The sequence below is a fragment of the Bombus pascuorum genome, chromosome 13 (genome assembly GCF_905332965.1).
Source record: "Bombus pascuorum chromosome 13, iyBomPasc1.1, whole genome shotgun sequence".
NCBI lineage: Eukaryota > Metazoa > Arthropoda > Insecta > Hymenoptera > Apidae > Bombus > Bombus pascuorum.
Window position 1 is genome coordinate 5491434 of NC_083500.1, and position 26742 is coordinate 5518175.

The following is a 26742-nucleotide window of genomic DNA, read 5'->3' on the forward strand; positions in this document are numbered from 1 at the left end:
TTCGTTATAATATTTATTATATCAATTGTTCTAGTTAATACAAATATCTTAGCGCCAGGTAGCGCTAAGATACTAATCTTCGTTAAGACTCCCCGTTCTACATTGAATATTTTTTATGGTTATTAATTAATTTAATTATAAAAAATATTAATATTTTTTTATTTCTGTATAGAGATACTGATCATTAAAATATTGTATTTAAAATATATATACTATACTTATTTATTAATTTCCATTAAATACTTTTGTAAATAGATGAATATTTATTAAAATTAACTTAAATAACTCTCGTCTTGAATATTAATTTCTTTTACTTGAATTAGTATTGACTATCATAATGATTAATTAAATGTAATATCAGCTAATATTCTAATATACATAGATTCCAAATTGTTGATGCCAAATCCATATCTCAATAGGTTGTCCAACTAGTCGCATCTAACATAACCTCCAATGATGAGCTGAAACTTGAAGTCTTTTATGTGACAGAATTGTAATTTTGTGTTGTAATATAACTCGAACTGATAAATATTTAACGAAATGCCGCGTTTACCATTGCATCCCTCATCGGGGATTGGTATTGTGAATGCTTTCTATCCTAGATCAATACGATTTGTTCGTTATGGATGTGCTAACAGACCTTTTTATCACATTGTTGTTATGCCTGTAAGTTTTCACAAATGATTTTTAACTAATGCGCCAACCATGCTACTTTTTAATTAAAAAAAACATTATTTTATGTCCGTTTACTCACCTATATAAACTTATAACTTTTCGATGTTTTAGTTTTTTTATTTTGTTAGTCACATTTTTTTGCTATAATTGAGTTTTATTATGATTTCTTTTTAATGCATATAAGTTACCAAGTAAATAACTTAGTTATTTACATTGTATATAACGTTGTTTCTAATACAATAAATTACACAGACTTGGTTGTTTACATTTCATTACATATAAATAAAATTCTTATACAATATATATAATAATAATATAAATCTATAAGTATGGTGTGAACTAATTTCATTTCAGACTAAAAGTGGACAACATAAACCCCCGATAGAACAACTAGGTACTTATGACCCTATGCCAAACAAATATGATGAAAAATTAATTTCTTTAAATTTCGAACGGATACAATATTGGTTGGGACAAAATGTAACAGTATCAAAACCGGTAGCAATATTGTTAGGTCTTTGTGGTTTCTTTCCAATACATCCAAGAACATATATGAAAGCATGGAGAAATCGAAGAAAAGCTGCAGAAGAAATTGAAAGAAATAAAAGTGGAGAATCAGAATCGAAAACAGAAACAGAGGCTATAGGCTAACATATTTTAGTTATTTTATTTATATTATATATGTAATATGTAAACAATATATGCATTTGAATAAAATTGTTACTGAAAATAAAATGTTAAATTTGTTTAATAGTACATTAATAAGAGCTTAATAAAGGACAAAGTATGCAATAAAGTATGAACAGTAAAAATAAATATACTTATTAGATTTCTGTCTTAATACATGTTTAATATGATAATTAGTGGTATGTAATAATCAAACATAAAAGATGTAAGATGTGTTTTACATGTTTTAAATTGGAATATTATGAACTTAAACATAAAAAAAAATTTCCCCAGGTGAGGCTCGAACTCACAACCCCGGCATTGCTCACAAATTTACTGTCATATAAGTACCGTGCGCTAACCGATTGCGCCACTGGGGAGTTGTAGTTTGCAATTTCTTATTTACATATATAAAGACACTAATCAAAAATATTGATCAAAATAGACAATAATTGTTAAATATATCTTAATACGAGTATTAAAAAGATATTATGTCACGAAAAAGAATAATTTCACTAATTCCATACTTCTTAACATAACCTGTATATGAAAATATGAAAATGTTAAAAATATAATGCACAAAATATATTTGAAACAAATATTTATTAATTCTTTATTATCATACATTATCCGACGATAGTTTATTCATTAACGTTTATAATAGCTTAAGTTTAAAAAAATATTACTCCATATCATCATTAATTTCCGATTGATTATTATCTTCATACATATCAATAACAGAACATAGATCATCCCATAAGTCAATGACATTTTCTTTTGTAAGGTTTGGTTTGCAAAAATTTTGCAGCAAAGATTGATTTTCTTGTGCAAACTTTACAGTAACAGGAAGGTGCTGATTACATATATTATCAGTTTTTTCAGGATTTATGACAAAATGATGCTCCATTTTCCAATACCGCTCCGAAAACAATACTGACCATTGAAGTATTAAATACATCTGCTTTACGTTTTCAGCTGAATGTATATATACTAAAATTCCACCATTTTCTTCTTTACACTGTTTACAACTTACATACTTCCCATTATTCAACTTATCAAGTATCCTTTTTCTTACCATGTTTTCCTCACTGTATTGTGAAATTGCTAGAAGAACAAATCTTTAATGTTTAAATACTGCTTTCTCGTGTTACACAAAAAAATTATATAACTTGTAAATTACCAGATGTAAGAAGTGAAAAGTTTTTCATTCTAGTCATATTTTGTACCCAAGATTCAATCTCCAACATATAACATTTATCAATATTTATAAAATGACATGTTATATCACAAATTTCAAATTCCTTTTCATCCTAAAATAAAGCAGAAAAATAATACATGATAACAATGTATTTTATTATAGAAGTAGTATTATTTTGTGTTATATACCTCCAATTTTACTGTTAACTCTACGTATAAATTTAAAGCTTTCGTTTTCAAACAAGTTGTATATTTATAGACATTATCATGTAACCATTTCTTATCTGTATCTTTAAATGTTATACCAGAGACTCCACAAGAAACATTACATAGTATATGTGTATATTGTCCTTGTAAATTTTCTTTTGTGTTATTACCAGATTCTGTAGTCTTTGGCAAACTGATTTAAAAATAATAAAAATTAATATCAAGGATATAATAGATCTGATATAAAAGGATAAATTTAAGGATAAATATAATACAACTTTAACATAACGGCTTCTTGCTGATTTTCCTGTTTTTTTAATTTTTCAACTAAGTTCTGTGCTTTTGCAACAAGCTCATTTTTTAATTTATTTAATGCAATCAATTCAGGATCTTCCATCATCCTAAAATAGAATTATATTTAAATTATTAATTAACTGAATATTTGAATTTGTATAATAAATAGATAATTTTATTTGATATATTTTTAAAGTAATGTGTATTTAAAACAATTACATGCAATATTCTCTGATACAAATACATACTTATAATTTATCAAATTCATGTATTTTTATTTTCAACTATTAAAATTATTTAGATGTAAAATTGAAGAAATGCATTAAAAATATGCTAGAATATAATTTACGATTACCAAATGGTATCTTGCAGATTGTAGATAGTATCAATCTAATATTTTTGTATTCAGGTTATTAAAATATTATAAATTAAATATCACGAATAAAAATATATAAATATAGGTGGTATTCGTAAGCGCACATAACTTAATTTGTGACATAAACTTAACCTTAATTTGTACGATCATCTGTTGTTTATGTCAATACGAGAATATTGTACATAAACGTAGTATAATTTTATTTTTATTATAAATTTACGTGATAACTATTTGTTTATTTAATATGTAACAAGAAGAATATTAAATATCTTTGTTCTGTCTCTAACGAACAATAAAATTCATTGTTTGTTAAGGAACAATTTCGTTCGTCTGTGAAAGATATAAATTAACGAGAAAGTTCTCATGTTTTGCGTGCAAAGGTTAAGAAAATTGTAAAATATTGAGAAAATGGATGATGAAACATTAAACAGGTGAGTTTAGGCTTAAGTTTGTTCATGTTTGAATACAAAGGTTAACTTGTATTATTTGCATATGTATTTCATTAGAGATAATATGACGCTTTCAGGATCATAAAATAATGACAATAATGTAAAACCTGGCATAATCGGTTTGTTGAGAATTAATAAAATTGTTATACTTTAAAATACTTGCTAGAGTCTGTTCGTTGAACTAATTTAGAATATAATATACAATATATAATTTGATTTTTAGACTTGCAGTTGAGGCATTATTAGAAGAAGCTAAGATTGGAGCAAAAAGAGCAGAAATAATGGGACCCAGTGGATGGATAAAACCAAAGGAATCTATTAATAAAAGATTTCTTCATTCAACATTACGTAATGTTGTTCTTTCAAACAAATATCAATTAAAAAGAAGAAGTGAGAAACAATTGCATATACCTGAGAGTACATTAAAGTAATTTTTATTTTTTGCTCTTAGTATAAGTATTATGTCCTTGCAACATTCTTTACTATCCTTCTATTAATTTAGAATTAAATCATTCAGTATCATGAAAATCTATGTCATTTAGTATCTATTAAGTAATTGTAAGCTTCATTTTAAGCTAAATAAATGTAATATAAAGGCATTTACTTAAATATAATGAAAAAAAAAAATTAGTCATCAACGATAATTAAAATGATGGAATAAACTGATACAGATTTAAAGATGCTGAAAATTGTAATTAATGTAAAATTTGATAAATACAAGTAATCGAAAGAGGATTTTAAGCATGAAAGTATTACATAATACAGCAAATTGTGATGTAATGTAATGTACAATGTAAAGCAGCAATAAGGACTGAATAAATAAATTACAATATATTCCTTGCCTTAACTTTATAAAAACATACAGCATAGATTAATAAGATAGAATGAATGTTAAGAAAGAAGAATTTAATAAAAAACAATGCTAGAAAATGTAATTTCTTATTTCAGAAAACTATAAAGTTTTAACTATTGATTAATTAATTATTTTAACTGTTTCGTTTAAAAATGTTTAAAAATGCTAAGTTAGTGGACAAAAATTATATTTATGAAAATTATTATAATTTTCACGTGTTACATGTATCGTATGGCATAGAAAGTATTGATTCTAATTGAATATAACATGAAGTAAATGATCGACTAATTAGAACCAATTTATTTTAGAAATAGAGAATTCTTTTATACTTTACGAAAATATTACATATTTTAAGACAAATTATAGTTTAAGCAAGATATAAGTTCATCCGATAAAAATATTTTATTTATTTATGAATTTGATTTTACTTTTCAGAAACTACTTAAAACAGATAAAATAATTGTTTTATTACATTAAAAAGTGGTATAATTGTAATAATAGAGCATCAATTATACCTCAGTTATACTATTGATCATAGTTGTCCATAAAATTGGAAACCACGTGACTTTCTCTACCATCATTTCCATCACATAGAATATAGCTCTTTTACGTGTTTGAAGCGTGAGGAGTAATCGTCCATTTGTTCATCCGGTCTTGTAACTATACTGATATAACTTATATAAAATATTATTTGTTTGTTAAACCATGGCGACCAGTCTTCGAGGACTTTGTAGATTAAATATTTCTGTGGCAAAGAATGCATTTTTTAAATATAATTTTATAAATGGTACGTAATATTCTTAACCTAAACCTGTACTACATGGACATAAATTAGAATATCAAGTTCAAAAACGTCCATAACGCAAATAATTTGAGAGAAGAATGTTTTCGAATATTAATATCAATATTAATTCTAAAATAAATAAAAGATTTCCGGAGTTGATCTTATACTTTTTTTTGTTTATAGTTGGGGTTCGGTGTCTGTATACGGAACGAGACTTAGGCGTATCATCGTATGAGAATACGAGATACCAGTTTCGTAATCAGTTTATGACGATAGAAAATACATTTCGTGAAAAAATGCAGGACATATGTCAGAATGAGAATGGAATGATATATACAGAAGATTTAAAAGCAATGATACATTTAGCACAAGCTAATGAAACTGATATGCAACTGTTAAATAATATGATAATGAAGTACATTCAGAATCAAGAAGAAAAGAGGTATGGTAAATACGTATTTGGACCAGTTGTAATGAGAATGTATTATCATTTGAATCAACCACAATATGCCTTGGAGGTATTTGATAATGATACATTGAGAGAAAGCTTTGATTACCGCACATCCTTCCGTATTTTGATGTGTTTGTTATATAAAAATAATATGTTCAAAGAAATGAGAGAGATATACCAGAAAACTTTTGATAGGAAAGGTAATGATTACATTGGAAGCTCTAACGTCGTAATGTATGCAGGATGTTTAAAGGAGGTACATTTTAATTAGTAATTCTATATTATATTAATTAATATTTTAGGTTTTTAATTAATGTTCACATTTTTATTTAGAATACTCCAGAGGCATTAGAATTCGCATTAAATTATTGGGAACACCAGTGTGATAGAACAAATCCTTCTATAAGAAGTTGTGCATTGTTATCATGTTTAGCGATTAAACATAATAAACCTGAAATAGCTCTGGACATATTAAGTGCAGTACCATTCGATAGAGTTGCGAGTATTAGGAATCTTAAAATGTTGTCATATGTGCATTTGGACAGATATTTACAAATAATTCCTTTCTTGAAATATGGATTAGAACAAGATAATATTGATAATAAAAATCAACTTTTTTTCACTGATGTGGTATGTAAAATTAAAGTTTATTGCTGTAAAGTTAATTCAATATTGATATTTACGTTCATTGTTTAATTTTTCCTGTTAATTATTAGTTTTGTTTAAAACAGACCTTACGTAATAATTATAGTATGGGTTTCTCTACATTCTTCCTTACATTGCTTTATATTTGCTTTACAGCTTTATGAACTGGAAGAGAAATTGAAAATACAAGATGTACCAGAATGCAAGCAAGTGCTTAATTTAATAGAACAAGCAAGAAAGCACGATCTTGTTCAAACCACTGTAAGTTATTATAGCAATTTTGTAGAAATTTATAATTATATTTTGTAATTAATGTATAACTTTTATTTTTTTAAGTGTACTTTGGAAGAATTTTTACTAAGGTCAATAACGTTTGGAGCGCGAGTGAAACAAAACGTGGGAGACAGAAGGAAATTTAGAAATAATTACTCATACCAATCAGAAGACAAAACTCAATTAAAAAATTATTTGTAATGCATTTTTTAGTACCCCTATCAAAAATTAATTATGTATGATTTTATCAACTTTATTAATGAGGAATATTTTCCCTTAACGGATTCTGTAGTCAAGTTATATCCTTGCCTAATGTATAAAATGTTTCATCCGTGCAGTTAATGTATGGAATGTAATTCTATGAAGTAAAAAAATAAATTCAGAAAAATGTAAAAGACTGAAGCACGTGTTGTTTCCTCTTTATGTATGTGTTCATGAAATTGCTAGCAATTCGCTAGCTACTTTTTTGTAAGTCACAAAGTTACTCCTAAAATTGCATTTTATGATGTTTAAAACGCTGATGTTCTACGTGATAATACGTTTACATAAGATGAATTTATACACACATACGTAGTTTCTATGATCTACTATTCTATTTGTCTTACTAGAATCTGCGATAATCGAAAAATCATTAGACTAATCGATAATTAATCAAAGCGTTCTATATAAGATACATCAGTGCGATCAATCGATATAAACGATCGAATTCGATTTAGCTTTCGAAAATTCCGATATTGTTCCGATATTGATCGAACGAAAGTATTCTTTTCATGAAATTCTGGCGAATGGGTCTGATCGTCGATAACGTGCACTTTGGAAATGGTTAGGAAACATTCGGGAGAAGAATATGGAAACCCTTGTCTGCGGTAATAATATATGATTCTACCGGTACGTGTGAACATATCAATTGATGCGGTCATGTTGAAAATTATGGTATTTGGAGGTAGAAGAGATACGAGTGTCAGACGAACGGTGGGACATGTTAGGTGAGAATTAGTAACGCTTGTGATGGTAACCGTACGAAACGAAGGAAGAAAAGGACGATGCATCATACTAGCTCCGTTGCGGTACGGGGTTTGGGGAGTCGAATGACGTCATGTTGCTAAAGCGACGCGGCAACGCTAAGCGTCTGCGTGGGTCGACGGGTGTCTGGGCCAGGATCAATAGCGTGCCAGCAACCAGGTAGTAGGTGTGAGTGTATGTAGGTTTCTGAACGGTGGCAGTCCAGGAGACGAACCTTCCGAGGTAGGACACTTCACGAGTCGAGTACAGTTCCAGTGTCGTACCAGAAAGCGCCATGCCAGTATCACTGCATCACGGAGCCATCATTGCCTAGGATTATCAGCTTCTCCAGGTAACTACGACTTTCATCTTTTCTCATATCGTATCGCTTCGTTTAGACCCTAAATTAATACCGGGTAATGACAACTTGCAAACGTATCCAGAGTGTTGTGTGCAGCAACGATTCGGGGCCACCACCCACGGCCAAACATTCCAAACGTCTCCCTCAAATGCATTTCGACTGATTATCGACTCGTTAATCACCATGTACTACCGTATTAATTTATTTTACGATTGACCGTGGCTGGACCGATGTGAACATTGAAATTTCTGCTTGATCATCCTTTTTTGTGAAAGGGATCGAGTCGAAGCCAGAACAAACGAAATTGATAGAAAAATCGGCGAGCAGAGTTCAATCTGGTCTGGTGGTCAATCGAGGTCGTAGTATAGGTCAACAGAAAAATTGACAAGGAAGACGGGGGAATATAGACAGGCTTACATAGAATAGCGAAACGAGATGGAGCTCGTGGTGGGGATTGTGCGTAACATAGATATGGATCCCTCGACTTCTGCATGAATGTTGGTTGTCTAGTCGCTAGGAAAAACATAGGCTTGCTTTGTTATCGCCAACTAATGACTAACTCATCGTACACCCTCTCTTGGTGGCGTCACTGGGGATGCCTCGTTACACGTTTCATCCCTGGCTATTACGTGCAACTTGAAAAGACGCGTAACCGAGAAACAAGAAAAAGAAGGAATAGGAGATTAACTACTTTCTATATGAAATATTTCCCGTATGAAATGGGACAACAATTTTTTCACCACTCTTTTACACGACGGTTTCGTAAAACTCGTAAAGTGAGATGAAATGTGTCGAGCGGAACAAGTCGAGCGTATTTTACTTGATTAAAATTAACGCCAGATGGAGGTGTTTAACAACGGAGGGAAAGCAATTACTTAAAAACACGTCCATGTATCCAGGATTTGTTTGATAAAGAAATTTATTCACACTCTTGCTTAAGCGCTCTCGAGAAGCAGCAATACAAACACGTTCCGCGCATACGTGTACACACATACACACACTTATATATATGTATATATATATATATACACATGCTTACGTATATGTATATGTATATGTATATATACACAACACACGTATACTATATACACATCCGATGCTGACCTAATTCGTATGGAGTACCGTTCGCAGCAATCATTTGCCTTTCGCGTATCCTGTTGTCGCTTTCAACTTTCAGCTTCTCGCGCGATTTGCGTAATTAAATGGAACGCGCGATGCATCGCATTATTCAATAGACCCGTTCCATTTACTCTTTTCCCAAGAACAAGAGAGCTCGACGATATATAATAAATTACATGGAATTCACGAATTCGTCCAATTTCCAAGATAACATTAATTACATGTCGGATAATTCATAGTTTCGTCGATTCTCTTAATGAAAATCCATTTTTCGTGCTCGGTCAAACCCACCTTTGTCACTTTCTCTCTTCCGACGTTTACTGCAAAGACTAATTACTAATTAACCGATTTTCAGTTAATAAAATCTCTTGCTTTCCCTCTCACCTTATTTATCGCCGAAGCTAATTATTAATTAAGCGATTTTCATGGAATGGAATTTCAAATGGATTCGATGATCGAGAACGAGGTTTTTCACTTCATGAAAAATCTATAGGCATGTTCGTCTTTCCTTTTTTTAAGCTGTTTACTGATTAACGATACGTGCCTGTTTTCGAAAGTTCGTCGTTGTTTTCTCCACGAATTATCGAACCGTTTACATTTGACGGTGATCAACGCCGTTGCGATTTTATGCGTGTTTGAGCGGCGAGGAAAACATCGATCAAGCAAAACAGCGCATACACAGGCAGGGTGGCACGGTTGAAAAACAAAGCTGCCTTAACTGTATGGTCACTTACGGTGTCTGGCAGTGTAGTAGGTCAGTGTGCGGCCAGACGCTCGTCCAGTAGAATCGGTCCGCGCAAAGTCAAGCAATGTCCAGTTCTTCAAATATATACGAGTTTCTGTTCCCTTCCCTGATTTTCAAATAATCCCCATTCTTCTTGGAGAAAACATCCTTATAAATTGCTAATCCTACTAAATTGCTGTGAAATGCAGTCGCAGGATTTTTAAGTTTTTAAACAAAGTTAGAGCGCTTTATGTGTATCGTGTGATTCCAATACAATGTATGATTTGTTCGGCTAATCGTTTTATGGTGTTCTAAAAAATATTCAAAATCCTGATTAATTGAACATTGAAACTTCAATAGTGTGATAATTTCGGGAAATAAAAATTGATTCTCAAGCGTTGAGCAACAGTCAGACGTTGGATACTTAATCGGTTTCTGAGATTTTCTGATCCAATCTCTGTTAAAAGCTTCCAACATAGTATCGTAATTCCTGTCCGACGGTCGTTTATCATGTTTACAGCTACGTGTACATATGTCTCTATAACTTGGCTTCGCTTCAAATAGGCAAATTTCATCGCGTCTATTTTCTAAAAATTATTTGATTTTTAGTTGCTCCATCGGGATATAATAAATTTTAGTGCGCTCATAGAGGTAATTACGGATATTTATAAACATAATAATATATTCATGACTCTGCGTATTTGTGGGATAAAACTGATAACCCGTTGATGTATACTTTTATTGCGCGCAAACCGTGTTCGAACCGATGCATATATTAAATTTTGTTGAATATTTTAAGATAAAGTTAATTTAAAATTCTCGTTAAAACCGAGCCAAAAACATTTCCGATTGAGTTTATACGAGGCAATTAGAAGCCCAACTAGACAGACGCATTTACAGAAAATTTCCTAATTTCGGTACTAGAATAGACATACGTATGTCTAATTTTCCAGAAACTAAATGATTAACTTCGACAGAGTCAGTCAGTTTGACTTCTACGTGGCTCGTATAAATTCCTAATAAAAGTTAGAAATCGAAATATTTATATTTTCCGATCGAATTGAAGATAATATAAAACTTTTTCTTCGTTTTAATAAGTTTTCCCTAAGGGGATCCAAAAGTAGAAAACATGCATAGGAATTATTTTATCGATTCAAATATTTCTTTTGTCAGAATTATTGCTATTTAACCTATTAGACCATACTTTAATTACGAATAAAAACGTAAACGTCGACTTTCATTATCGAGTTAAATTCTCTTGTAGCATTAAAAAATGATTTATTTCTGCATTACAGGCTGCCGCAATGTGGCCTGGAGTATTGAAGTTATTGGTGTTACTAACATTATTGCTACATCTACCAAGGTACGTTTCTCATCCATTCTTCATCATTCAAGCTTCTAATCGTAGAAATCGATGTCTTACATTTAATAAACAAACTAAATACTTTGGAAAAATAACTGTAACCTGTCAATTTAATAATATTATTGGTTAATGAATTATTGCGCAGGAATAAATTTTGCATCAATTTGATGTCTAGAGAAATGAACAAAATTCTGAATAGATCAGTCAATACTATAATTTATAATTAGAAATTTCAAGTTTTCATATATAAATAAATTATAGAGTTTTAAGCACTTGTGGAAAATTTGAAGGTACAAGAATGCACACGATGCGTATAATATGCAAAAATATATAAGATAGATATGTAGTGGCACCATGTTACTGTACCAAAGTTGTACCAAGGTCTAAAGACAAACGAGCTCCGGACAGATTGTCATTGCCGTTACTGGTAATCTTCAAGTGGAGTTACATAACAAATATAACTTCGAATTTTTTTGTAATAAGTCCGTCAATACAAATATATGAACGTGTTCCTTAAGACATAGTTGAATTGTTATCCTTTCTGCGATCTCTACTCATACTTATACTCCGTACTTGTGCTTACACTGATTTTAATATAACCGACTATTACAATTTCATCCACTCGTTGCATTATTAAATATACCTACACGTTTAATCCACCTCAGATATATTATATAAAATATACAAGATAGTCAAAGTAGAGTATTTATTATAGTATTTAATATACGAAAAAAATTGCTATTTACATTCCGTTTCTTTAATTATGTTCATGAAAGTATAAAGGACGCACCAAAATGCACATTCTACGTATTGATATCTAGAAGAACAAAAGAATTCAAAACAAGTAGCAAGACGATAGAGTGTAAAAAAGATGTTATTTATATATTTCTTATTATGATTGCAGATGTGTGCAGGCGCAGAAAAAGGTGGTGAATTTCCGGGAAAAGGAGAAGGAAGTGTTAGACGACATTCTAGGACCAGGACGGTACGACGCGCGTATCCGGCCCAGTGGGGAAAATGGAACAGGTGAATATATGAATGTTCTTTTTTTACGTCCATTATTCCTTCCAGTCTTCCTTACCAAAAGAAAAAAAGAGAAAAATCGACCAATTATACCAACATTGTCATAAAGAAGTCGGATACGATTAAGAAGACAATGAAGCCTAAAAGTTTAGCTTGAATAAGCCTCGGATAAAAGGGTAATTCGTTTTGTCAGCTGTACCGCTTACAACAGTTCTAAATGAAATTCTATGATACTCCAATCTGATCAAGAGTCCTGTAACTGGTTATCTAGCTGATATTTTTTCTACGAAATCAAGGATTAATTAATGCGCTATTCTAATCGTCATTAAATAGTCCACGTTTTTGTAGAGCAACTTGCAAATGATTTGAAAAGTTAGAACAAGTGTTTGAAACATTCTTACGTATATTCCAACGCGTATATTATTTTAATAGGATATCCTGTTACTTTAATAAGACTAGCGAACAGAGAGTTTCGAATTATAATGTATATGGATGTTATTATTTTTGTGAAACATTTTTTTTTATCGAGACGCCTTCAAAATTCTGCATATTCTAAATTCGTGCAATCTGAATGTTAATTTCTTTCCTCAAACTAAAGTTTCATTTAGTTCTCGTTTCCTATGTATATATATATACATAGAGAGAGAGAGAGAATTTTTTAAACTAATCAATACTCGAGCTGCACTGTGAGGCACTTGTTAGCGATTCTGAATAATCTAAACCCATGTTATCGGTTTGCTAGTAGAGCGACGCATTTGAGATTCCTATCCGTGAGAATTAATTGTGAAATTGAACTATTTACTAGAATGGGAGTGCCACAATTATCCGATCAATATATCATTTAACAAGGATATCATATTTCATAAAATAAGCTTTTAATCCTTTTTTCAGCGAGCGATATACATAAATAATACTTTACTGGAGGCTTATAAATATTTTCATTGCAAAGTAATTGGCTCTTTTCGTAAATTAATCATTTTCTACTTGAAACTTTTTGTCTCAATCGTTTCAAAATTTATTTTTCTCCCAATTAGTCGTGTCACTCGTCTAGCAAACCAACGATATGCCTCGGACAGAGCTCGATTCCGCAAAATTTCGTGTTTAACTATAACCTGTCGTTGATTTGCACAATTCTTACTACCAGGCATAGTTGTCACTACTCAAAGAAAGAAGTTGTATATATATAGATATATATACAACGATATGAAAAAGAGGGAAAGATCGAATGAAAGATCGAATGAAAATGTATCCGCAGTCGAGGACACGTATTCATGGGGGTCGTTATAGGCTTTACACCCGGCGAAGCACGTAAAACGTTTTAAGAAGTAAACGTGTCAAAGAGGAACAAGCTACTGTATTCGAGGTAACATCCCCGTTGGCAGTGTGCCGACAAATTGCAGGCGTGACGAGTTTTGCAGCGAATCGGGGAAACAAAATGCGTCCACGAACACGACTTTTGTTGGAATCGATACCGGTAGCAATGGTCAACGACGAGCTGGCACACGATCCGCTGTCATTCCGTGACAGCGAATATCAGATCACGTAAACGAATCGTGTTCATACACATACGGGCACTGGCTTCTATGTAGTAGAGAATGCACATGTGGAAATTCTATCAAGCTTCTAGGAACATCTTCCTGTAATAGAGCAATGAAATTCTTCGAATAATTGGCATAAGTGATCTATTTTATTCTTGATGAGTTAACAACCTCGTTGAGTTAATATCTACGTTGCTTCAAATAATAGGGGAACATGCCATGTTTCAAAGTTATATGGTCGAACAAAATACATGATACCAGTGGCAATTGGCTTTTCCCTTTTTATAAATCCGAAGGTCAATTTTCTTTCTTAAAATAAATTTTACATGAGTTCTGGGACGAATGTAGCGTAGGATGAATGCATTCAGAATTTTCAAATAATGAGACGAACGAAGATACTGGAGTTGTTAGCAATCTTCTTTTGAGAGTTTGCTTTTTAAAATCTGTCGCATTTTCTATGGGAACATACACATGCGATACTGTTACTATTGCATTTAAAAAATCAAGATTGTTCTCCGGATCCGCTTTACGTCATTTGTAAAGAAACGATTGCCGTCAGCATGTTTCTTCTTCAATCCTATAACTCTCACAAGTAATATGTTCACGTATTATTTGAAATAAGGAAAATGTTTTAGGTAAACATAGCTAGTAGGGCACCCACGTATGTCAGAAAATAAGAACGAAAATTTAGATTTCTATTGGTAACATTCGAGATACTTTTATGTAACTTTATCCCTTTGGAAGATCGTTTTGATAATCGTTGTAAGTAATTTCATGAAGATATATTTTCAGACACTGATACTCGTATTCTCAATACAGAGTGTTTGAAAATCACAGATTAGAAAAGTACAGAAGAATAGAAGATACATTTTTGGTCTAATCGATTTACATTCGTTTCTATTTCACTTTTTATGTAACAACGTTTAATAATTATTATTACATATTTGTTATAATTTCTTACTGGAAAATTCCTGAAATCTGAAACCGAAAGACTCAGGCTTTGTTCCTTAAAAATGAAAGAGAAACGATGATACGTTTATTAGATTAAAATGTATGCTTTCCTAACTAATAATACTAAAACGCTATGTCTATAGAGCTGACATTGTCTCAGTATATTTCTGAAAAATAAGAATACTTGTAACTCGTCAAAATTTCAAAACAATATTTCAAAAGCGGTAATTTAAAATGCTGAAACTTTTGATAAAGATAAAATAAAATATCTATCGTGCTGCACCAGGATTTATTGAAAATGTATAAGTCACGTTAAAGAAACAACGTGAGGAGAACACAGAGGTCAATTTTGCTTCTGTGTAAGATGGCAGTCGCAGCATGACGTATTTCATGTAGTCTTTCGTTTATCTGGCAGAACAAGACAGGAGATCAATATGTTTATATATTCATTTATTTTTTTTTTCCAAAGAAATTTGAATGCAAAGTAGTGTACGGTGGTAATCTGCCAAATTTCCATATCGCGAAGATATTAAAAATGGAGATGATGATGGAGTGGAGAAGGAGAGGAGAGATGGGCAGGGGGATGATGCTACCTTGCTAAGAAAAAAAGGGACGATGACACTTGAGCAAGCGAAGGTTTATTATTTGCATATATTTTTCTGTTTATATTTTGTCTTTCTTATGCGAATGAAGTGGATGGAAACGTAGACAAACTACCTCTATTCACGACATGTATACACGACATGCATACATGATAGTATCTGAAAAAGAGTCGCTTGTTGTGTCTTTATCATTAGTTCCATTTTAGTTTCCTTTTTATCTTTTTAATACTTCTACAAATTCTACTATGAGTTTCCTGCTAAAGAAATTTGTTCTTTCAGTTGCAGTGAAGCTTTTAACCATTTTAATACTGGTACAAACGTGGACTACGTCAAACTAATAAAGGTTGTCCTACTCTCCTTGAACATAACTTTTTTTCTTTTAAGGATAGTTGAAATTTTGACTGATTCGTTAAAATCTACGTTTATTGAATGGCATACTGAGTGATTCTTTTGTTTTATTCATAGTAAATCTTTACGAATTTATTTAATTTAATTGAAGCAGATACTTGTCAACCCTTTCATTTCTAAATTACGTAACAACCTAACGTAATCTCTGCAATATTTCTATCCAGAGAAACAAGCGATTTGCACAAATATTTGGCATAAAGCTTATTTGGAATTCTATCATTACAGTCTGACGAGAATAACATTCTATTTCATACGATTACTTTGTGAGAATGAAATTACGATCCTACTATGATATACGAATTTTTATCTCTCGTCTCAGAAAAATAATAGACTACAAATTTTAAACGCTTCAAAATCGAAACGAGAAGCACAACGACGATTCTTTCATATTTACCTCGGAATTAAATAGTCGTTCGACGATAGAAAACTACAATTGGACAAAAATTGACGTAACAGGGTTAACAGGTATCGGTATCCAGGTTGTGGGAAATTTTTCGATTACTCTTCACAGTCTCTCTATTAGCCGTAATTCTCTTCCTCGCTGGAATTTCCAACGTTCTAAATTCCTACCAGCGAATCACGTTGCGAGCTAAGTTCGATTAGTCCTAATTATGCGCCCGGAACATATTCCATCTCGCGTAACTGTCTACTCTGTACAAAACACCGTGTAGAATTTCAGACAATGGCATTGAACGCCTCGGAAAATTGGACCGCGAATTCCTATTGTTCGATAGGTCAGAGAAAGTATAGTATATCGTCGATAATTACAGTCGACTTCGTACCGCCTCGAGGTTCATGTTGTGTCACGAGGGTTTCTTTTTTTTTTTCTTCTTTCTCTACCATTTCCAGATGTACTCGTTGCCCTTTCTTTTCTCTTTACCATCAGACAGCATATTTAGAGAGCAGCGGTTTTCCCTTTTTTTCCTGTTTCTCTTTCTTTTTTCTCTTTTCTTTTTTTTTTTTTTTTCTTTTTGCGGCCACACCAATTTACAGCCACAGACGAGTTTCTAATTAGAAACAGGGAAAGATTTCGTTTCAGCTGGTAGCTATGACTGAGAAACACAACCGTCTGCTTGTTAATCATTGTTACACGATTGCTTCTTGTACCGTACTCGAGCAAAGGAAAACAGAACGAAATGGGAACAGTTTATCGGGTTTACTCAAATGGCAAGCGAAGGTAAGATAGCAATTCTATCTATATTCTTACGATGGATCGAGTAACTTACGACGAAACAATTAACGTCATTCAAAAGAATAAACGAAATGTATTAACAGCAGGGTTCGTTCCGTGTATATGCTGATACTTAATGTAATTAAACACGAGGAATAGATGAAATAGCTAATGCGTCTAATTAGATAAAAGGTTCGAAGTAAATTGGGGCAGATAATTACACGTTTATAATTTATCGTAGTTACATGTACCGACAGGGTGTTTCATGTAGCGCGAATAAAAATTCGATAATTCTAGCAGATAAATGTTTACCATTGCGAAACAACATATAATAAAATACCTTGAAACGTATGGAATTTTTAAGGAAAATTCATAATTTCTTTCAATTATAAACCATCGAGACTGCACAGTGGACGTTAAACAAGCGTACTTTTACTACACCCAATGTAAGAGAGATGGACTATTATTTTGGCAATCAGCCTTCGTTATTTAATAATATAATAGTTTTACAATATTGCTGCTGATATTGCAAGAACTTTAATAATATTTCTCTAAGTAAATATCATTGAAATTTCTTTGGAAATCTCATGAAACAGCCTGTATACATGAAGATCTATTCTTAATGTGAGAGTCCGATTACCAAATCTGTTTTGGTATCTGTGTAACAGCACTTTGCCCGTAGCTTCCGAACGTTCTAGACATTTAATCCCCTAATCCGTAGTAGAGACCTATACACCGTGTACATTTTCTACTTGTTACACGAGCACATCCGAATTCTCGATAAAAATAAAACAAGCTTACTTTGGTACAAATGTTCCCGTATATGTGTGTATCTAGCCACAATATATAGAACATACGAAATGACTACAATCCCAGGATTAAAGAAATCTTTAATCTGTCCGATATCTAGACGATTATAGACAGCGATTAGGACAACTTACACGAAATCTACACGAAGAGGTGGTTCGAAAAAACGATTGAGGATTTTCGTCTAATTTTCCCCCTACTCTGTCCCCTTTACCCCGACAACCCTTACGAAAGAAAGTAACACGGCCACTCGTAGGAAATTCGGAAAAAAAGAGAAACGAAAAGAACACTCAAGGAAATGAACAAATTTCTGGTAAACGAAAGTAAATTACAAAAAAAAAAAAAAAAACGGAACAAATAAAAAGACAAAACTATTCCAGTAGAGTATTGTAAGACACGAAAAAAAAAATTGACTGACTAAAAGGGGGCTCTATTGTTTTTGCCCTTAGATGGGCCGGCCATTGTCCGGGTAAACCTGTTTGTGCGAAGCATCGCGACAATTAGTGACATCAAGATGGTAAGTATACATTAAACCAATCCAAAAATCTTTACAACGCGGTGCAATGCCATTTCTCTCTTGGCGGGTACTGTTTCCTTATTTTTCTGTTGCTTGCAATGATTAAAAGTAGGCGCAATGTAGGTCTTAGAGTCTCGATAATCAATTTCAGAAGCAAAATGAGAACCCAAAAAAAAAAAGAAGAAAAGAAAAGAAAAGAAAAAAGTAAAGAACGTACAAAAGAAAAGAAGAAAAGATTGTTGAACAAGGCCTCAGCATTTACGCGAACGGCGACCATAACAATGGCAGCAGGCCAGCATCTTGTCCCTTCTCCGTTACCATTCATTATTATGTCAACACTATCCGTTTCTTGCCAGTGATGCCAGATTTTATAAGAATTTTTCTGGGAATTGCGTGTTAATTCGACAGAGAAAATCCAATAAGGAATCCTAATTGTTGATCCTGCGTGCGATTTCTCACGACTCCAATAGAATATCTTAATTCGAATAGAAAGTTTTTTTTTAATTCGAACAGAATCTTTTAATTCGACAGAGAATTATGCGAAAATTTGTTTCAATTTAACGGAGGATCGTATGAAATTCGAAACGAAGAATCATCATCCGATAAGTTTTTCATGCGACTCATTACAATTCGAATAGAGGAAATCTTTTTAATTTCACAGAGAATGGCGTGAAAATTCTATCATAAGACCTATTCGAATTGAAATGGTAAATTTCGATTGGAATCGAATTCTACAGTCGTGTGGAAATCTTCCATTTATATACGCCAATGAATAAGATTCCAGTACGATATACGAATTGCTAATGGTACGAAGGAATAGTCGCTAGAAATTCGCACGAGACCTCTGTCGGGTTTACCCTCCTGCTAGAATCGCATTACGTCTAATCGATCGCAAAAGGAAGTTTGCATTAATCGGAACATTAGGAAAGATCTTTCTTTCTCTTTCTGTAATAATCGGGAAAGCAATCTTTCCTGATGCACTGTGGTCACAGCCATACGTACGAACATTGTCCGGAAATTCAGTTATTTTAAATATTTGAAAAATAGCCTGGCCTTGATGTAATTCTTCGATCTTCAACAAAACGTTGTTGGCTTGTATCGCCGTACGTAAATGTTGATAATCGCTGGCGATCAGGTTTTGGCTAGAATTTGCAATAAACGAAATTAAGCGAGCGAAGCCAAAACCAATAAAATAGTTCTTACCAGTACCAGCGTGACGGTGCAAGACATTATCTCCATCAACGATATTTCATTTCCGATCGAATAATTCTATTCAAAAATAATTCTTCACAAGTATTCGGCAAATGGTCACGAAAGAATTTTCACGATTATCAATCATATAAATATACGATTCTAGGCACGGAGGGTGTCCTTCCCGAAATAAATCTTTCGATCTGGGAACACTGTCGCGCGACGCTCGTCATAGACCCCTTCGTAGATTCTGATTAAAAGTCTTGTCTGCTCCCATCGATCTCGTCTATCACTTTGTTGATTACCACCTGCCGCCTCCCCCTCACACCCGTTCTCTCACACAGCCAGATATACATATTAATCAATATCCGTTGCCTTTATTTTTCATCTGTGTACAATATTGATTCTCCCCTTTAATTTAGAATGACTGATCACACACAAAACCAATTAGCATCTCTAGTATAGATACAGGCATGTGGCATTCTAGCTTCGATGTTCACGTATGTACATACACAGTTTATACGCTATACATAGGAGCACAGACGTTGTTGCAGAGGGAGAGACGAAGAGAGTAAAATGAAAGGTGAAGGGAGAAAGAGAGAAAGAGAGACGAAACGGAAAGATAAAGGAGGAGAGGGATAGGAAAGCGAGAAAAGAGAAACGAGAGAAGAGAGAGAGAGAGAGAGAGGGAAAGATAAGAGAAAAGAAATGGAAAAGGATTATATTGGCAGAGTGTTTGGTCTCATAGGTTCCCTCCAACTTTTTCATCCCCGTTTTTCGTAGTTCCTCATAGTGCTTGATAACTTAGTAATTACGTTTTGCTACGTTTAATTGCGTTCACGAACGATCGGATACATCCGGTTTTACTTGTTCTACCTTTTCAACGTGTCACACCATGTGAGTACACATAGAGGATCGATACAATTATGCGTGATTCGTGAATTATTTTCCGATCAGAGGCGGTCCTGACAAGTGGTTCTACGATAGGCGAAATCACACGTTTCACGTAGCTTCGTGACGAACCGTAGACGCGTCCGGACATACTTGAGACGAGGTTGCGACGTTCTGCGAATTTTCTGCATGCATTTCGCGCGAGTTGCAACCTGCGTCAGGATATTGAGAAATCGGAGAAGGATTGAAATTTGAAATTTATCATAGTCTGTCTGGACTATGATCGAGATTCAACGATAGAAAACTTAATTAATAGAATGTACACGTGTAAAGACACAGGATTATAACGCGTCCAACCAAAGTATTGAAATTTAATGAAACTAACAGTACGTGGAAAGTGAGTCAAAAAGATTTATTCGAAGAGCGTCGAGCAACGAGAATGTTTTTGATTCACTATGTCGACGATCTCTGTTTTACAAAATGCATTCGATAGAGACAACGATTCAGAAGAGAAAGCTATCCAGAAGTAATGTACAGAGTTTGTTTCAAATTTTCGACACCGGAACACGAGAGTCTTCTATGCTCACGTAAACCTCCTGTCGAATTTCCATATTGCTAAATACAAGGCTAAGCCGCTTCTTACACGCGCGCTATAGAATGATTTTCAAAATTCGAAAGAAACATTCGAAGATTTGAAGAATCATTTTAGTAGCTCTGCGTTTCGCTTTAAAATGCAAGATCGAGTAAGATGCATTTATTTGTTTTATCCTTTTTTTTCTTAATGCTTTCTTAATCTGAGAATAGTAGCATTGACGCAAATTATGTAAATTAAGGATTAGTGAATGCTCGACACTGACTACAGGAACAACGTGTCCGACGTCTTGTCCTGGTTCATGTAGGGCGGAATATTACGCAAACACTCTGTATGGCTCAGGACGATACGGCTGGCTCGTCCAAACAACAAATTAACTCTTAAACAACTTGTTGAGATTGTCCACGATATAATAACGCAGAGAACACGCAGTTATATCAGAAGCATTTAACGTAATTCAGGTTTTCAAATTGCCTCACAAAAATATCCACGTATTACACGAAACGACACAAATAAGAATTTATGGAAATTTCTATGAATTACCCGCACAAGATGATTTGATTTTTACTTGTATCTATATTCGCTTGAATATTTCAAAAGTCGTAACATTTCCTAGATATTTATTGAGAATGTTCAATTACGCGAAATAATTGAGATTTTCTGTGAATTCACATTTCATTTACAAACTGTAGTCGTTCAAATATTTGTCAAAGAACATTTGTCAAGAATATTTGCGAATAGAAGCGAAAAACTAATCGGTCTTTTCTTCATTTAACGCTTGCACGCGCGAGAAGTTACTTCATCTTGTTACCAAGAATTATGTACACAAAATTAATAAGGAAGACGGTAATATTACATGTATGCTTGTTCAATATATACGAAGATCCAAACCAGGAGGAAACTATAATTTTCTGCAGCTATTCTCGATCCACTAAACTCGAAAATTAAGTACGGTAATTCTGCTACTGCTTCGTTTTTTTAAATGGTAAAATCATGTTCTTAAGGATCCATACAAGATGTTCACGTTATTAATTGTCAGCATTTCTTTGTGAAAAACACATACAATAATAAGGTTTTTGTTTTATCGTTCGGATGCCAGAGATAATGAAACTTTGTCTTCTTTTATTTTTCTCACAAAAAAAAAAAAAAAAAAACAAAATAAAGCTCGGAGCTAATAACTTGAACACTGTGTATACACGAATGAAAAGTTCTTATAAACGCTTGTAAAATTCCTAGACTCTCGATATACTTATATGTTATATTCATCAAGTAAATGGTTCCTTAACTCATTCTTTCCACTTCTTTTTTTTTTTAGTAACTACCTTCTTTTCTTCTCTTTGATGCTTTTCGTTAAGAATCTGTATTTTCACTAGTTTGCTTTACGATTGATTAGTTCGATCTGTTTCTCCCCCACAGTTATCGTTCATTTTTTACTACGATATGTATATGTATAACGACTCATAAGAAACTTAAAGATAGTTTGATGATTTTCAAGAAGCAAATAATACGAATCACTCGAATCAACGATTCACCACTACTTTTTCGAAGAAATCTAATTTCTTAAAGCGAAGAAAAATAAATATTCGTAATAATATTAAATAAAGTATAGAGAAATACTAATAATAAATTAACGACGAAAAGAATATATAATTTACAAAAGTTTGTCCGTTTGATTGCAGGAAGCGCAGAAAGCGTAGAAAGCTCGAGAAACGTTTCTTTCTTTTTTCATTACATCCCTTCGATGCGACTGATATTACTCAACGATTGATTAATTTTATTTATTCTGTTTGCTATGTTAGATGGGCCCGCGGTTGTCCGCGTCAACATATTTGTTCGAAGTATCTCAAAAATAGATGACGTTACGATGGTAAGTTAAATAAAAAAAAAAAAAAAATATCAAATGCCCTAAAAAATCACAAACACACGCCTACACGTACCTCTATTATATATACATACTACTAATTGTTGTACTACTAAATGTTGACTGTACAATCTGTATGTATTATAAATACAGAGATCGATATATATATATATTATGCTATTATACACATAGAAGTCGTTCTCCGATTAGCTAGATTATCCCAGCAACTATGGAGTTGTTATATAATTGTTCGTCGTTTTTTTCCAAATATTCGCACGATTTCCGATTAGTAAACTCACTTTTCTTCCAATTGTAAGAACGAACTTGACGTATATCGGTTCCTTTTTCCGAAGAAGCACTCGTACGAAAAATATGAACAGAGAAAACTTTGCCTCGTGTCCCGCGTGTTTATCAAAATCGATGGCAAACCTACGAGATTTCTAGTATACTTAGTCGATCGACCATAACAAAAAAAAGTTCTTTCTACGATCGTAAGCGTAACTTATGATAGACAAAATTTTTCGATCCTTCTAGTATACCATAGCACGGTCTGGCACTGATGTTTCCGCAGTCTTATAATTGAAAACTCCTTGAAAGTCGTTCTCTCGAGGAATGTGAATAGACATTTGAACGTTTAGAACATCTAGAAGACGAAAAGATTTCGATTATAGTTGACCAGAGAATAGTAGCTAGATGTGCAATGAATATCATTTACTATGTGTTTGTATGATAATACATACATATTAACCAACGTATTATACATATGCACACGTATTTCACTGCTAATTCTCTACGTAGTATTCTTATAATATATAAAGCTGCTCTTTGTCTCGCAATATATATATATATACAAATCTGGAAAGAGAAAGAAAAACGAAGAAGAAGAAACACACGTACACGTTACACGTTTCCTCTTTATCTCCTTGTGTTGTCTCTCCCTTTTATACCAGGCTCTCTCGTGCGTATTTAAGGCCCACTATCATAAACTTTTTTAATTCCACTATTATATTATCTCGTATGTTATATTAAGCAAGCATATGTTTTGTATGCATAAGAGAAACTCGAACTGTTACGAATAGCACGACCAGAAATTTTTCTCCGCTCGCGAGGGAAAAGTATGAATTCTGAAAATACGGTATCTCTCGTCTTTTTAATATTTTTAATATTTTCAGATGACGATAAGAAATATTAAAGATATTAAAAATTTTCGGCAGAGTATCAGAATCTTATTCCAGATAATTCGTTAAAATAACGTCGTGCTGCGCGTAATTAAAAAAAAAAAAACAGAATACACCATATATACTGTCGCTCACACGCTATTGTGTCGTAGATGATTTAATGGAGTTTGTCGTTTTTTTAACATACGCATTCTCTGTTTTGGTTTTTCTATTCTTTCTTTTTTCGTTCTTCCTAACAAGTATTATATCACGTGTGAATCGTTGAGATGCTGACAAAATTGCCGTTCGCCTAATGGCGCGATATACACGCAGTATCAAGAATATATACACTCTGTTCGAATTTTTTGTTCGTTTCCTTACTCGTTTTATTATATTATTATCCTCCTTTGTTGTTTTATATCGCACATACGATTATATTTCAAGTAACATCCGCTAACGATTTTTCTATTTAATCCCTTATTGCATAATGTCAACTAGACTCGGTGTGTTTCGTGCTGCTATAATTTTTTTATTCAGAGTTCCGCTAAAAAAAAAACTTCGTTTTCCCGCACACTAACGCGGCTTTGTATTTGCTGCAAACTGCAAAAATAATAAAGAAGAGAAGAAAGTGGGTGCTATCTATAATATGGGGTATTTTCTTTCAACAAAAACGTTAATGGTGGCGTTTACATTAACGCCGCGCTATTTCCAAAAAATATCCTTTAATATCGTTTCTATCTCTTCTGTCTTAGATCTGTCTTAAAAGAAAGTTCAAAGAATATTCCCAATATTTAGATATTTTTAAACGTTTCGCTTCCGTTTGATCATTCGTTAACTCTTTTAGGGGCAAAAACAAAATTGTCGTATCTTTAGGATTCTTTGAAAAAACCAGCCCTTAAAGGTGTTAATTGATAAACTGGCGAAACTAGCGTGCGCAGAATGGGATTTTGAGGAATTTTCGTAGAATTTTGTAAGACATTTCGCTCCTCGCCAGGTGTTTACCGAATGTTAAACGAAATACTTCTCAGCTGGCTTCCGCCGCTTTTTTAATTTCCACAATTACAGCTATCACGATTAGATCGGACAATTTTTAGCTACATTTTACTTTCTTTAAAATAATCGTCATTGTTTCGACAGATATTTTGTAGTTTTTGCTCTGAATTTCGTCTTCTACGTGCTATAGCAGTAGAGCTGAATACTTTTCCTTCAAACTGCGAGATCCGTTCAACTGGTGAGTCATTCCCTTTTTTATTTCTCGCATGTGTTCTTTCTCTCGATTTGTCTGCGTAGAAAGACTAGCTCTTTTTATTTATTCTCTTTTTTTCGTATTTTAATATACCTATTTAACAAACGCAGTAATTCTTTGTCCTTTTTTCTTATCCTTAAAATAGCACAGGTAAACGATTTTTCCATCCATCTTACGAATTTTGTAGCATTTACGAAGCTTCGTTTATTATTTTCAGTCGATTAGTATATCTGTGTCTCGTTCAACGCACGTAGAAGAAATTATTTAATCGCCAATCGATACTGTAAATACGTTTAATGCCGAAGTCGTAATTATCAAACGTTTCATATTCCGTGGCTTCGCGTATTTCTCATCAACTTTCAACGCAATTTTCTCGTAATTCCACTTTTGTTTAATATTACAGAGATAGAAGGTAATAATTATTAAATTTCGGTTCACTGGAGACATATTCGATTTCCTCGCTCGAGGTAGTAGCCACGTAGCAGCAAGGAACGCGTGTGTTCGTCGGTTGATCTGTCCTTCAATGTAAATTAGAGTTTAATATTTAAAATATTTTGCAAAAAAAAGAAGAAAATACGAAAAGAATAAAGAAAGTTAAAAGAGAAGAAGAAAGTAGAGTGCAGTAAGGGATTAAATGATGGCGGGGCATGCACAGCATGTTATACAGATGTGTGCAATTTTCAATCATTTGAAAAACGAGAAACCGTCGAAAATCACCGGTTCGTTCGGTACAATTCTAATTAAAACTATCGATTTCTGCGTGATGGCGTCTGTAAAGTTTCAAAGTTGTTCGATGCAAAAAACAACGACAACTACGGGAAATTACGTGAAATTATAGTTAATAAAACGAAATCGTGACAGAGATTTCGTTTTGTCAATAACGAGTTCATCATCGTGAACAAGCAGGTCTTTGGAAGTTTGATGAAACTTCAACGTTAGCCTATCGAATAATTTTCGAATATTTTTCAAGATACTTTGTCTTATTATATTTTCTTATCTCTTTTTCTGTATGTTTTTCGTGTTTCCTTTGTTCTTCAATTTGTACGACGCTTAACAAACATTCTATGTATATATACACATGTATGCGAGCTTTTCTATTTATCCTTCTTCGTAGATCCTTTTCCTCAAAGGATGCATTCGATCGAGATTTCTCGAAGGGAAAAAGGAATAACAGGTTTCGAGAAACACGGTATCTCCGACGATTCCAATGGTTCTCCTTCGTTTCTCTGTGTAACGTGCAAACAGAAACGAGGCAAGAATCGTTCGCTATCACCGTCTGGAAGCTGCTTAAAAAACGAAACGATATCATCGTTCATCTCATTCCTCACGAGTTACACGTTCGAATACC

General features: G+C 33.0%; 5 protein-coding genes, 1 long non-coding RNA gene and 1 other non-coding gene across 17 annotated transcripts in view; 5 read left to right on the top strand and 2 right to left on the bottom strand.

Annotated features, from left to right (window-relative positions):
* The first annotated feature begins 211 nt into the window (after nt 1–211).
* On the top strand, nt 212–1410 carry LOC132913702 (small ribosomal subunit protein bS16m). Of its 2 annotated transcripts, XM_060972213.1 has the most exons (3): nt 212–351; nt 420–666; nt 1030–1410. In XM_060972213.1, exons 2-3 carry the CDS (start codon nt 541–543, stop codon nt 1324–1326), a joined length of 423 nt encoding a protein of 140 aa, XP_060828196.1. In that variant the 5' UTR covers nt 212–351; nt 420–540; the 3' UTR covers nt 1327–1410. The 2 variants fall into 2 exon arrangements, with proteins under 2 accessions (XP_060828196.1, XP_060828195.1); XM_060972212.1 differs by lacking the exon at nt 212–351 and having other exon boundaries at nt 369–666.
* Nucleotides 1411–1627: 217 nt separating this feature from the next.
* Nucleotides 1628–1721, bottom strand: Trnai-uau (transfer RNA isoleucine (anticodon UAU)). The gene is made up of 2 exons: nt 1684–1721; nt 1628–1663 (listed from the first exon to the last, which is right to left on the bottom strand). It is a non-coding gene; the product is annotated as a tRNA-Ile (tRNA).
* Nucleotides 1722–1925: 204 nt separating this feature from the next.
* LOC132913704 (uncharacterized) lies at nt 1926–3536 on the bottom strand. Its single transcript, XM_060972215.1, has 5 exons — nt 3395–3536; nt 3024–3146; nt 2728–2938; nt 2522–2651; nt 1926–2445 (listed from the first exon to the last, which is right to left on the bottom strand). Exons 2-5 carry the CDS (start codon nt 3143–3145, stop codon nt 2024–2026), a joined length of 885 nt encoding a protein of 294 aa, XP_060828198.1. The 5' UTR covers nt 3146; nt 3395–3536; the 3' UTR covers nt 1926–2023.
* Nucleotides 3537–3703: 167 nt separating this feature from the next.
* Nucleotides 3704–4698, top strand: LOC132913705 (protein POLR1D-like). Its single transcript, XM_060972216.1, has 2 exons — nt 3704–3846; nt 4088–4698. Exons 1-2 carry the CDS (start codon nt 3824–3826, stop codon nt 4293–4295), a joined length of 231 nt encoding a protein of 76 aa, XP_060828199.1. The 5' UTR covers nt 3704–3823; the 3' UTR covers nt 4296–4698.
* A 644-nt stretch (nt 4699–5342) lies between these two features.
* LOC132913703 (pentatricopeptide repeat-containing protein 2, mitochondrial-like) lies at nt 5343–7265 on the top strand. The gene is made up of 5 exons (XM_060972214.1): nt 5343–5504; nt 5685–6208; nt 6286–6582; nt 6754–6858; nt 6934–7265. The coding sequence occupies exons 1-5, from the start codon at nt 5423–5425 to the stop codon at nt 7069–7071; spliced, it is 1146 nt and encodes a 381-aa protein (XP_060828197.1). The 5' UTR covers nt 5343–5422; the 3' UTR covers nt 7072–7265.
* Nucleotides 7266–8031: 766 nt separating this feature from the next.
* Nucleotides 8032–26742, top strand: part of LOC132913779 (glutamate-gated chloride channel) — a 39983-nt gene continuing 21272 nt past the window's right edge. Inside the window, exons 1-4 of one of the 10 annotated variants that reach the window (XM_060972330.1) lie at nt 8033–8224; nt 11372–11439; nt 12344–12465; nt 18389–18456. In XM_060972330.1, coding sequence (XP_060828313.1) covers nt 11381–11439; nt 12344–12465; nt 18389–18456 — 249 coding nt within the window. In that variant the 5' untranslated portion in view covers nt 8033–8224; nt 11372–11380. Of the gene's footprint in view, nt 8225–10541; nt 11012–11371; nt 11440–12343; nt 12466–18388; nt 18457–22929; nt 22998–26742 lie in introns of those variants that run through there. The other 9 variants (XM_060972331.1, XM_060972335.1, XM_060972334.1 and 6 more) reach the window with 9 other exon arrangements.
* Nucleotides 13088–18288, top strand: LOC132913798 (uncharacterized). The gene is made up of 2 exons (XR_009659459.1): nt 13088–17138; nt 18043–18288. It is a non-coding gene; the product is annotated as an uncharacterized LOC132913798 (long non-coding RNA).